Below are 13,819 nucleotides of genomic sequence, written 5' to 3'. Positions count from 1 at the left end.
TGTTCTGAAAGGCATAATCTACTCCGCTCTGATGTGCTGCCAGCAGAAGATAATTTTCTTTAGTGTTTCCTGTTCTCAGAAATGTTTCTAGACTAACAACAGATGTTTCTTTTCTATGAAAAAAAATTCAAAGCTTCTACATAGACATATAGAGGGAGAGAAAGTAACCACCTTCAGACTTCACTGAAAATACTTCATAATATTTTCATCATTTCTCAAAGGAAAAATATAGCTTTCTTTGCCCAGTGTAGGAACTAGTGGAGTGATAAAAAAAAAAAAAGGAAAAGGCATTGTTTATTCACATGGATCTGAAGTTCTTACATTCTACTAGAGTAAAAATTAAAGTATTATTGAAGTAAATATTTTAGTATGCTGCAATTTGCCCTTGCATTTAGGTTTTATTTGCTTCACCTTTAAGAAGAAACCATGATTAGTATGAATAATCATATAATGGAGTAGGAATTTCTCTCTCTGTGGGTGGATGATTATTCAGTTGCATATAATTTCCAGAAAAGTAGGTTCCCAGGTATTCAACAAAGTTTTGATCAATGATTATTGATAGCTCTGTTAAGAGCTTATTAAAATGTTGCATCACTGCTGCTAGATTATGGAACTTCATGCTTGTAATTTATTTATTTAGTCCTTTATGATAAATACCAAGAAGGTAATATACTTAAGAAATTTCTTTTACCAAATCTGCCTAGAATTTTCTTGTATGGCTCAGCACAGTTCTCTCCACATTCCCACCATCAGAATACCCAGTGACTTCTTCACCTCTGTAGCACTGAGCACCAGGTATTTCAGCATTTCTGATCTTCTGAAATGCATGTGAGCTTCAAAATAACAAGCCAGTGGAGATGTGGAAAAGCAAATTGTACCTGAGCAGTCTGGGCATTCATGAACCAGTTCACTAATTGTTTAGACTATTTTACTTCTAAAACTCATGTCTTTTCATTCCTCTTGAATTTCTCTCATGGACATATTCCTCTCTAACATTTTGGGTGCCAATCCTGGAGTTCCTCCCATTTGGATGAGGCCTGTCAGCCTGGCTGATATGTATCAGTGGAGGTTGCCCTGTTACAGGAATGATAGGGAGCTTTGATGGCAAATTGCTGGGCACAAACTGTCTGGTTTCTGCTCAGTACATAAAAATGTCATGAAAAAAGTTGTTATTACATTAATTAAATTGTAATAGGAATATGTTGTGCCATGCTCTGAAAATTAAAATCAACACTGCAGTGTTAATTACGCCTCCAGTATTTTATTTGTAGATGTAGATATTCAATATATTGATATATTGCTCAATTAGGTGTATTTAGTGCAGCCTCTTTTCCATCCCTTTGCTATAAAATAAATTCAAAGGAGCCTTATAAATTTAACCCCTGTATATTTCAGTCAGCAGGATATTCAGTATGTCAGATGCCTAAATGTCTTCCAAAATGGCATTTCTTACAGTGGTATACTAAGAGATTTATATGAGATCAGTGCAGTTGGTTAAAGCATGGTGCTCATAATGCCAAGGTTGAGGATTTGATCCCTGTGTGGGATCATTCCATTCACTTAAGAGTTGGACTTGATGATCCTTGTGGGTCCCTTTCAATTCAGAATATTCTGTGGTTCAGTGATTTCTTGCATATTCTGATAGCATTAAGGCAATAGGAAGGAGATGGAGCAGTTTTTCATGTATTTGAGTTACATTACAAGAAACAGAATAAACAGTTCTTGCATTCTTGTGGAAACGTTAATTACTCACACGGCACAACATCATTACAATCAAGACACAGCAATCAGTTCATATAACAAACCCTATAATCAAAGTAATGTAATCAATGTAAGTAATCAACTATAATAAGCAATTAAATACCTAACTGCATCAAGCAATAACTAAAATTACAGCCTTGAATAGTATCAGCTAATTGCACCATTAGAAACTTGTATAAAAGCCAGTTGTAAGTCTGAGTTTTTAATTGCACAACATAGCTGTTACAGGTGTTATGGGAAGGTATATAGCCTCATCCTGAGACACACTGGCTAGCAAGACTTGACTGAAGAAAAGCAGACTTGTTCCTGAGCCAGGCATGGATTTGCTGTCAGTCCATTCTGTCTGTTCCCATTGTCCAACAATGAGGCAGCTCCAGCACCTGAAGGCTTTCATTGGACTGTAGCAGTACTACAGGAGCACTAACCTCACCAAAACAAAGAATAAGGCTAAGGCTGTCACTGAAAAGTATTTACATAAAATAAAAATCAGTGAGAAAATATAAAGTGAGACAGAACCATATATGTGTGTTTTTCAGCCATGACAGTGTACAGGTATTCTGAATATTTACTGGTTTGAAAGACCTGAAATTAATTTGTACTGCCAAGTATTAAGAGGATTCTGTAGGATCCAGTCTTTCTGATTAAATAGAAATACTAAAAAGAACCCCAGGAAAGCACAATGTGAAGTATATCTGGTATGTGAAAGTAAAGTTTAAGCCCCACCAGCTGCTCTTCCTATTTTCAGTGCTGAAGTTGGATTGTTTCAGCATAGCAGACAAAATAGGCAGGGTCTCTGAAGAAGATTAGCTCTTGAATTCATGCAAGGCAGATGTAGAAGTGCAGGAAAGGGTAAGTGCTGTCTGCAGTCTGCAGTGGAATTGCTCTCATGGCATGACTTCACCCCAAGAATGTAACCAGATACCGTGGTGGCTGCCCCTGAAGTGCTTAAACAACACTGGGAATGTATTATTTGCACCAGGGGATCACTAATGTGCTGTAGTTACAGTAGCAGTATGGCATGGACAGAAGCATGTCTCTGTCTCTGCATCTCTTTGAAGGGCTTCATCAACTGTGCATTTGGGAACCCTTGACTCCTAAGGAATGGGCAGTAAGTGTAGAAACTGAATTAACACACACTAGCCATGGCTGCAGCTTAGGTAAAAAGAGCACTTGAAAACCCAATTTTAGGGCTTAAAGTTTCTTAATATAAATTTTGAATAAAAAAAACCTAAAAAAATGGAAAACATTCTGTTTCTGACTATCTGGTTCACTTCAGCCCTTGGCAGTGCCATGACCTTGGGGCTGGGCTGCTGCACTCACACAGGACTGTGGGAGTCCAGAAATGGCTCACTTCTTTTATAGCACACCCCCTTCCAAACCCCACCCAGCATGTGCTATGCACACCCTGACAGCCTAGAACTTGCCATGTCAATAGTCAAGGTGATGCTAGCAAAAGGGCAAAGCATCAGAAAACGTAGAAACAATCGCTATTATCACAGAGGAGGAAAACAGCTGAAATGCAGATGTGGAAAAGCCTGGAGGCCACTTGATGAAGTGAAACTGAACTGACACATTTGGATTCAACAGCTGATTATGACCTTGGTGGCTATTGGATAAAAGTTGTTAATAATTCTAGAATTCATGTCTTGGTTAAAGGTTAAAAGGTGAAAAAGGAAGGGATTATCATAGAAGCGTAGAATTATTTAGGTTGGAAAAGACCTTTAAGATTATCAAGTTCAATATAAACTTAACACTGCCAATAGTGCATTCAGTTTTCTGACCATAACTGTACTTTCCCAAATTCCTTAAATTAAAAAAAAAAAAAAAAAAAAAAAAAAAATTTGTTTGTTTCTGTTTTACAATTTCTCTCTTTCAATCAGCTTTCCATAATGTCCATGGCTTTATTTTCTAGCACCTGGACTTCCTTTCAGGGTCACAGTGGTTTTTAAACCTGAGGTTTTGTAGCAACCACAGCATTCCAGATAGCTGCCAGCCAAATGCTTACAGCCAATTTATGTGGGTTCAATTTCCTTGTGAATAAGAGAGATGGAGATGCAATGGCAGCCTCTTCAGAATCCCTGGCACTGACTGAAAGAGCACATCCTGGCAAAGGGCAGGAGCTGATGCCTGGCAATCCATAAGGGCTGTCCCAGATATTGAAGAGAGGGGAGAGAAGCCCACTGTGCCTCATGGTGGTGGTGAAAATTTGATATCTCATGAATTATAAGGCATTCTGTTGGACTATCAGGAAGTTAAAGATTTTTTAACACTAGAGAAGATACAGGTCTTTAGGAAACTAGCTGTTATGAAATTGTTATTTTAATCAGTTAGTTTTCTGGCAGTTGATGTGGGCTCAATAATTGGAAATACAGGCTTGGAGATTTCAGGGGGTATTATTTCTTCTTTTTCCATATAACAGTGAAATTCTGCAAGATAAATTGTTTTCTGAAAGCCATTTCTGCTTCAGAAATTACAAACTGAAAACTGAATTGCAGGTTTATCTGCCAGTGAGTAAAAGCCCAAAACACTTCTCAAAAAAATCCAACCTTGTTTCTGATTCTAGAGGGGTATGGTCATAAGTTCTATGTGGGGGTTGCAAGGCTGGGCAGCAAACTGAGGTATAAATGTTTTGTTCTTCAAAGCTGATGCCCTCTCACTGCAGTATTGATGATACTAGCCTTGGACTCAAAAGTTCTAATATCAAACTGGCCAGAGTCAATATGGAAACTGTTCATAAAAGTTTCTTAAATGAACACATTTAATTTGTTTATGATTGAAAGCACAAAGATTTTTGTATTAATTTATCTTGTGAATCCCTAGGATTTGCCAGCAGTCTTCCCCAGGAGAAACCCTTCTCATTGGGAAAGCTGTTGTAAAAGATGGAGAAACAGCCCTTGGTCAGAGAGAGACAGGAATTACAAAAGACCTGTAGCATTTCCTCTCATTGTTTGTACAGGGTTGGATCCAGCCAGCTCCAGTTTGGGCCCCTAGACAGTGATCCAGCCTGCTTTCCCAGGCTCCTAACATGCTGTCCCTTCTTTTAGGAGCTCCTTTTATCTTTGCTCTGAAAGCCCCCAGGTTTGTGTGCTCCCATGTGCCATGTGCTCTGGGCCAGTGTGGGGCACACACAGATACCTGTGCTCCATTACCCCTCCAGAGGAGCATAAAAGCTAATTGCTAATAACATCTAGTTGTTCATGTTTCCATGCCTGTTTTCAGAAAGTTAACAGAGAGTGTGATCTTGAAGGGAATTATAATCTCCAGAACACTCAGCTGTTGGCACAAAGCTGAGCTGGCATTGAAGGGTGATGTTTCAGTTTGTTTTTAGGATTAAACTTGAAAAATCTTGGCAGCTATCCCTCTCCTATTCATTGCTAGCTTTGATGTAGATGAAAACAACCGAAAACAGAAAATTAAAACTTGACGCTAATGAGACACTGAAAACATGATTCTGGTTTTGGACTCCTCAGTTTTATCTATATTCATCTTTTACATGTGACCAGGATGGTTCCTTGCTCCCCAGGCCAACTGGCAGGGTGAAGCCCACGTCCTCACTCTCAAAGTCTCTTGGAATGTAAATGGCAATGTCCAAGATACTTGCTGGGAATGGTTCTTGGCCCATACTAATTTACAAACCATGCCCAGAAATTATTTTGGAAGGGTGATAGTTTGCCCAGGCCAAAGCCATCACCAGCAGAGTTCTAACAATTTAATGGGCTTGATGCTCGAGTTTCAGCCCTGGGAACATTCCCTGGCACTGATTAATCTACACCTCTCTCAATGCAGCTATGGAAGCTAAGACTAAATAAATACTGCAATTGGAAAAAAATAGCCCTCACTGTATAATTATTTCAATAAATTATTAGCTATGTTTTGTAAAGTATGGCATACATTTCAGTTAATACAGTTTAAGCTATATCTCCATTTTCTGAAAGTGAGCTTACACATAAGGGAGATGGAATTTTCCCTATGTTATCCAAAATATATCTGTTCTCCAAGGAAACAAAAACTGGCATAGAGAGAACTTCTTTCCATACCTCAGCTAAGAGCCCTTCAACCTCCCCACAGACATTTTATCAAATCCACCAAAGATACTGTTAAAAGAGTACTTTTCTTAAAAACATACTGCAATGCTCCCACCATCAAACAGAATGTGAGGTTTCTATTGTATGCTCTTAAAATGAAGCAATCAGCCAAACCAAAACTCTCTATATTTGTATCAAATCTTCTCTTCCTTGGCATAAAGCCTTCCCTCTTATGCATCTGTCACTCTCAGGTTTTAATACACATACTAGAAAAGTATTGAAATAAAAAATTCAAGAAGAGGGAAAGCTATAGTTTGCCTTGTAGGGTTCAAGGCTGAGCAGTTCTGATTTGTCTGAAATTAAAGGGAAGTACTGGGTGTCCTAGGTTTTGGGGTTTTTTTTTTTGACATCTGAAATTTTTTTAAACTTATCTTGATGGTGACTGTACCTGCTCAGTATACACAAACACACTCAAATATAGTTAGCTAAGAAATCATCCTTTCCAGTGCTCAGAATTGAATAGAACCTGTCCATTTTTCCTTTGCATTTTTTATAGAGAATTCTTCCTCTTTTTACCAGCCTACATATTTTGTCCTCTGCATGTATCAGCAGAGCTTTAACCAGCAGAACTTTCCCACCTGCCCATTCCCACTTAAAGGGACTTACTCAAAGAAGCAGAGAAAGGGAATGCATTGTTTATTATATTACACTTTAGTGGGAGGTATTGCATAGCTCTGTTTCAATCATAGTGGTTGAGGAAGTTCAAATGATACTGAGTCAGTTAAAAAGAATATTGTTGCCATATACTTTAGAGTTACTCTTAGTAGATGAAAAGTATATATATAGATACACACACATATATAATGTTTTAAAATAACTCAGTCTCAACCACTATTGCTATAAACAGTAGAATCAAGAAGAATCAAGGACTGGTAGATATATATTATATTCATACACAATCTGTTGTGAGCAATGTGAATTATTTTAAGCCTGTCAGGAATACTTTTATAGCTTTAAAGTATGTCTCACTTGCCTTAGGTAAAAGACACTCCTATAAAGTCTAGTGGGTGCTTATGTGGAGTGACATACTGTTGGATAATTTTTAAACACTTTTTAATATCTGTGTTGTGCTTTATTCATATAAACACCTTAGCAGACAGACAGACCACAACACCTCAGTGGCATGAAAATGGAAGATTTTACCAATGCAACCTTTTGGCATCCCTAATGTACCTTTACTTAAAAGCTGTGTGCTTTAGGTGTTATATTCTGTAGGTGTCTGGACAAGGCCAATGTTATCTAATCTTTGTTATTTTTGTACACTTGATCATCACTCATTTATTTGATTGCACATAGGGATGCATTTAGAGAACAGACTGAATGCAGCAGGCTTGCTGTTCAAAATCAGGTGCATGAAGGAGGGTACTCATTTGCCACGACTGTGCATGCAAATGTAATAACTGAATTCATTGTGGTCACTGCCAAGTCACAGCTCTGACCCTTTTGCTGCACAGCAATACCAAGCCATAATAGCTGGTATGGATTAATCAATCACCTCTTTCCTCAGAGAACAGTGCTGCTTCCAGTCACAAGCACACTTGGATGAAAAGTGTGCTTGTCTTCTTCATCAAAGACCAAACCAATAAAAGGACCAATTTATTTTTTAAGAGCCTAATCCAATTACCTGTGCTTAGAGCAGTGTCAGCTGGCACAGGTGGCTCAGAACTGTTCCCATTTTGAGTGTCCAGTCTGAGTTTCTCCAAGGATGGAGACTCTACAACCACTCTGGGAAACCTGTTCCAGTGTTTAATCACCCATAGAATAAAAAAGGTTTCTACTTATGTTTAAGTGGATTTTCCCACATTTCAGTTTGTGCCCACTGCATCTTGTCAGATAAATATGGCTCCATCTTCTTCACTTCCCCATCAAGTACTGATCCATATTGATAAGGTACATGGAAACCTTCTCTTGTCTAGGCTGAACAGTCCCAGCTCTGCTTCTCTTACGACAGATATTCCAGCCTGTCCATGGTCTATCTCCTTCTGGGGAGCCCAGCACTCCAGCCCAGGTCTTTCTGAACAATGACATGGTCCTGTGCTGTTTCAGCCACTCATCCCAGTTTTGTATCATCTGCTAGCTAGCAGAGGGTGCACTCTACCCCTCATCCAGTTCAGTAATTGAGATGTTACACAATATTGTTCTAGTATTGACCCCTGGGGCAGACAACTATTAAGTCACCTCCAGCTGGACTTCATGTCACTGCTCCCAAGACTATGACCTCAGCAGTTCTGCCAGCTTTCAGTCCACCTCACTCTCCATTTATTTAGCCCGTATTTCATCAGCTTGTCTGTGAGAATGAGAGACTGACAGAGGGATTTGTGAAGATAAAGATCCAGAAGCAGGTGAGCAAGAAGCTCCACTCATGCACCAAGCCAGTCATATCCTGCAAAAAAGGCACTGAATACTTTGATCTTTACCATGTCTTTGTGTTGTGTTGCCTGAATTATTCAGTAATGTGCACGTATTTTCCTGATTTCTCTTTTGCTCTAATATACCAAACAGAAGCCCTCCTTCCTGCCCTTTGCAGCCCCTGCTGGACTCCTATCCATGCATGCTCATATAATTTTTCTATTTTCCTCCCTGGTGATTTCCCCTTTATTGTGCTTCTCATAGACTTCCTTTTCATGCCTGATTTACATCTGGAGCTCCTTGTTTATCCACACAGGCCTCATGCTGCCTTTGCTTGACTTCTGCTTAATGGGAAGAACTGTTTATCAATTTGGAGGAGATGTACCTTGAATATCAACCCACTTTCCTGCACCTCATTGCTTTCCAAGGACTGTATCCCATGGGATTATTCCAAACTTATCACTGAATAAGCCAAAGTCTCCTTTCTTCAAGTCCAGAGTTGGGATCCTGCTCCACCCTCTCCAGATTCTGAACCCCACCAGATCATTCATGGCAAGGCTGCCCCTGACCTTCACATCCCTGAGCAATCTTTCCTAGTTTGTAACTGTGAAGTCCAGCAGAGCTCTCCTCCTTGTCAGCTCCTTGTTCTGGCAGAGAAACTACAATCCTCTTAGACCTCCCAACCAGATCTGTCCCTGGAAGTCATGGCTAAAGGCTAATTCTTTCCCAGGACTGTAGAAGAATGTTGACCTAGTTCAAGACATGGCATGCTGTTCGTGTGGTATTTGCTTTTCCTCTAGAGAAAAAGAGTTACTGAAGCATTTTTTCTTACACTTGTGTAGTACAAATAAATATTTTTGGATGCAGGAAGCTAACCTTTCTGTAACCCTTGAGAGTTGGTGTCCAAACTTGCTTAAGTTTGCTAGAGTAATCAGAAAGGCAAACAAGCTGATGGAGGAGCTTTAGTCATTGATCTGTCTGCATTCCTGCCTAGCTCTGCATTTTAACCAATTATGTATTTGGGATCAGCAGATTTATACAGTTCACACTTCATTATCCAGCAAGCAGAGAATACTCTGCTTGTGATCTGAAGTAGTGCAGATCTTTCTGCAAAATCTGAGTTATTCCTAAATGGATCTTAAAGTTTAAAATGCAGTGAAAATTAATCAGTGAAGATTTCTGCTAACAACTTAAATAGTCCTTTGTTTGTAAAGGCATAGAAAGAGGGGATGCAGGTAGTGGGTTTGTGTCTTCTGTCTTGGATCTGTTCTAACTGATATACTGAGGAGCAATGAGTACTTGAGTGCTTAACACAATCACAGAATCACAGAATCACAGAATCACAGAATCACAGAATCACAGAATCACAGAATCACAGAATCACTGGGTTGGAAGAGACCATCAAGATCCTCAAGTCCAACCCATGCCCTAATACCTCAACTAAACCATAGCACCAAGTACCACATCCAGTCCTTTTTTAAACACGTCCAGGGATGGTGACTCCACCACCTCCTTGGGGCAGACCATTCCAGTACTTTATCACTCTTTCTGTAAGAAACTTTTTCCTAATTTCCAACCTGTATTTCCCTTGGCACAGCTTAAGACTGTGTCCTCTTGTTCTGCCAGCTGCTGCCTGGAGAAAGAGACCAACCCCACCTGGCTACAAACACATTTCAGGGAGTTGTAGAGAGGGATGAGGTCACCTCTGAGTCTCCTTTTCTCTGGGCTGAACACCCCCAGATCCCTCAGCCCTTCCTCACAGGGTTTGTGTTCCAGCCCCTCCATCCTCTGGATGTCTCAAGGGTCTCAATGTCCTTCCCAGACTGAGGGGACAGAACTGGACACAGCACTCAGGGTGTGGCCTCACCAGTGCTGGGTGCAGGGGCAGAATGAGCTCCCAGTTCCTGCTGGCCACACTGACACAGGCCAGGGGCCATTGGCCTCCTTGGCCACCAGGGCACAGCTGGCTCATGTTCAGCTGCACCAGCACCCCCAGGTCCCTTTCTGCCTGGGCACTGTCCAGACACACCATCCCCAGCCTGTAACACTGCAGGGGGTCACTGTGGCCAAAATGCAGGACTCTGCACTTGGATTTACTAAACTTCATCCCACTGGACTCTGCCCATCCATCCAACCATTCCAGGTCTCTGCAGGGCCCTCCTATCTTCCAACATATTGACACATACTCCCAGCTCTTCACGTTGTTGAAGGCTCAGATCAGGACTAGATAAGTGATGGAAAGTTGAAAAAGATGTTTGTTTGGTTTTTTTTTTCCACAAACATAAATAATTCCAACACTGCTTTGGGATAGACATTGGTTCACAGAGGACTCAAATTGTCAAATCCTCCCAAAACAAATATAGTCTAGTCCTGAAACTGACTGAGGTATGCACCCTGCAGCCTTCAAAGTGGCTGTTTGCCAAGGTCAGAAGAACACATTTTCCATCTGGCCAAGGGTATTTCATTGTGTTCTTCCTTTATATCAGTTTGTGGGAACTGTTACAAGCAAAATATGAAATATGAGCAGTGATTGCATCTTTTGTAATAGCATAAATGGAAAATAAGGCAAAACCAAACAATGTAAATTGCTTTCTCTTTATGCCTTTATTTCTTCATTATTCTTTGTTTTACTTCTGGGGTTTGAAGTCTGTGTTATAAGTGGAATACTCAAACTATTATCTATTTTACTTTGTTCTTACCATGGACATTGCTGAAATTCTTTAAAAAGAAAGTTCCATATCTTGAAAAAAACCTGCAAAATACATCTTGGTTCTTAGGTAAGAAGCTGTACCAGAAAAAAAGAGTGATTGGACCATTCTCAGAGCAGTACTATTTGACATTAAGTGTGGTAAAATGACATCAAGTGGTTAAATGCCAGAGGTGGTATCTTTTAGAGAAAAACAGATGATACTCACACAGCCTAGTGGTGGGGTGAAGATAGAAAATGGAAACCTGAAGAGAGCCATTCCAGAAGGAAAGCCAGCATAGGGTGTGTGAGCTGTTTACCCAAGTGACTGCATCACTTCAGCTCCACAGAGCTGTAAGCATCCACATGGGGACATGGGACATGGTGCCTTTCACTTCCTCCAAACCAATCACTTTTTTGGCTGTTTTTCTCTTTACAGGAACCCAGACCTCTGTATAACAAAAGATGCCAGTTTTATTCAAGTGGAATAGGATTCCTATATGATGCCTACCAGACTGAGGTAAACAAACTGGCCTTATCATGTCTTCATTCTGCTGTGCTGGGGAGGAGTGGGGGAGATGTTTGACAGCATGTCTGTGCACATAGGTCATGGGTAGATAGAAATCCCACTTCTTCTCCCACGAGTGACTCCCTGCTTGTCCAAGCCTCTGATGGTTGCAGATCACTACAGTCAGTTTTGAGGTTTTGAGTCATCATCAGGGTTTGTATCCAGCACATTACTCTGGGGCTGGAATGATTCCTAGTCCATCTATGCTGTAGAATAACTGTCTCAACTCCTCTAAGAAGGCTTATGTAGACTCCAAGTGGAATAGGAAATATCTAAAGTAATCCATTTGTCTCATCCAGAAGACTTCAAATCTCTGTATTTATCCAGCACAGGCCAAGAACATCAGTGGTTTGAATGCAGCATTTTCATTATCTCAGTGACATTAACCTGGTCAGAAAAGTGCCCATATCCAAATGCCTAACTTCCTGGGAAGTCCAGATTTAGTTTCTTTTCCTATTTTATTATTGTGGTAAATTGGTGGGAGTGAATAGAAAAGCAAAATGGAGAACAGCTGAACAGTGGTGCAACTTTCAAGAAGCCAGTTGTTCTTCATCACCATTCCTGCCATGGCTAGGAAAAGGTGCATGGGGAATGTTACCACTAATAGTTCTAGAAAGCTTAGTCAAGTATACTACCAGGTTAAGCAGCTCCTTAAATCTTGCTGCTAGGGCATCCCATTGTTAATTCCAGAAAATGTGTGACAAAGGTATTTCACTGATCTCCTCATGTAAAGACCAACCCAGACAAACTTCTGAAGTGTGACAACACCCTTTCCTGTAAGATTTACTTCTTCCTCTTCTAGAGTGTGCATGCACACTCAGACTCAGACATGGCCTGAGAAATTCTTCTGATTCCTTTAATAAGTGTGTGGTTGGTGTCACACTGACCACAGCTCCTTGCAGGTGACCCCAGGCTTCTGGCCAGACAGTTTTCCACAGCTCTGCTGATTCTGGGAATGTCTGAACTTGGGCCACCCAGAGCTCCTTCCTCTATTCTGGGAAAAAAAACAAGCCCCATATCTTTTAGAAGTGTAGGTAGTTTCTAATAACATTCTTGCCTGGTTGTTCACTGATTTACAGTCAGTGTATGCTAATTCAGAGTTAAAGATCTATAGCATTTTTACTTGGCTTTTGCTTTTCCAGAGGAAGCCAGGTAGTGAGCAGGGGACATGCTCTGCATGTCAGGCAAACACTTAACTAGAAAAGCAGATTGTTTACTGACTGCAAGTTTCCTTTTGATTGACATCTCTCACCTGTAAGTGGTGTCCAGCTCGTTTGGTCTGCCTGTTTCAGCTCTCTTTGCTCAAAGCAGAAAAATTTTGATTTTCTTGCAATTACTATGAGAGAACATTTCAATTGGTGCTGAGGCCATAATAAATCACAAATGTCCAGGACATGAAAAAGCTGCCTGTCTGGTCACTGAAATGAAATAATAGATCTTGACATGCAGAACACCCACAAATGGCCTGTTTCCACCACCCTTGCTCACACCACACACAAATTTGTTTATTTTGGTTTATTCACTGTTCCTCTAAAAAGGAGTGTCTTGTTCTATGCATGTTTTTAAAATGCAGTGATAAAAATAGATAACTACAGTAACTTCCTTGGCCAGTAATATGTGTCTCATAGTGTAGAAGCAGCCAAAAACATGTTTAAGATCATGCTGATCTCCCTGTTTTGTACTTCTAGCCTTCTCCATTTAAAGAGGCATACTGGCCTTATTATTGCTTGGAGAGGCAAAAGCTACTTTTATTTCCTTTCAGAAGTGGTCCCCAAACCATGTATCAGAACAAACCACTTTTTAGCAGCCCATTCCATCTTATAAAGCCCTCCTATCCCAATCATGCCTGTGTATTTTATTTAGGGTATTTTTATTTTTTATATTTATTTAGGGTATTTTAACTCTGCAGGTCCCAGGCCATTTTCACTGCATACAGGAGGTCAAAACCAAAGTCTGAAGATCCACTGAATGCAAAAGCATAGGGCATCCCACAGAATGGCTGAGGTAGCCCACTGTGCTCCAGGGTTGGTTTTCAGCCTGCTTTGAGAAGTAGGCATGTGGGATGGTTCAGTCTCTGCCTCATTAAGCTGATGCAGTCAGTGACAGTACGTGCTCCTCTTCTGCAGGAACCTGCAGCTCAGGCTGACAGCTGCAGCTGGATGAGACTTCAGGCCTACAAAGCCCTTAGGTTACACTCCAAGGAGTTCAGACACAAGGTGATGAAACAAGGTCCTGTCTCAGGGTGAGATGTCCTTGTGACAAGTGGGATGTGTCTGTATCAAACTGTGAGCTCCATTTCCAGATTGCAGCCTAGTCCTTCCCTAACCTACCATTTTGGGATTGAAGAGCTGGTTTGTATGAAACACTAGC

General features: G+C 40.6%; 1 protein-coding gene across 1 annotated transcript in view; it reads left to right on the top strand.

The window, feature by feature from the left end:
* The window catches only part of TMEM255B (transmembrane protein 255B), a 61,216-nt gene that overhangs the window by 33,559 nt on the left and 13,838 nt on the right, over positions 1 to 13,819 (top strand). The window contains exon 5 of the mRNA XM_056482436.1: positions 11,321 to 11,401. Within this exon, the coding sequence (XP_056338411.1) occupies positions 11,321 to 11,401 (81 nt within the window). The remainder of the gene's footprint in view (positions 1 to 11,320; positions 11,402 to 13,819) is intronic.

Source organism: Oenanthe melanoleuca, chromosome 1 (genome assembly GCF_029582105.1).
Source record: "Oenanthe melanoleuca isolate GR-GAL-2019-014 chromosome 1, OMel1.0, whole genome shotgun sequence".
Taxonomy (NCBI): domain Eukaryota; kingdom Metazoa; phylum Chordata; class Aves; order Passeriformes; family Muscicapidae; genus Oenanthe; species Oenanthe melanoleuca.
The sequence above is the reverse complement of the archived record's forward strand: the minus strand, read 5'-3'. Positions and strand labels throughout refer to the sequence as shown.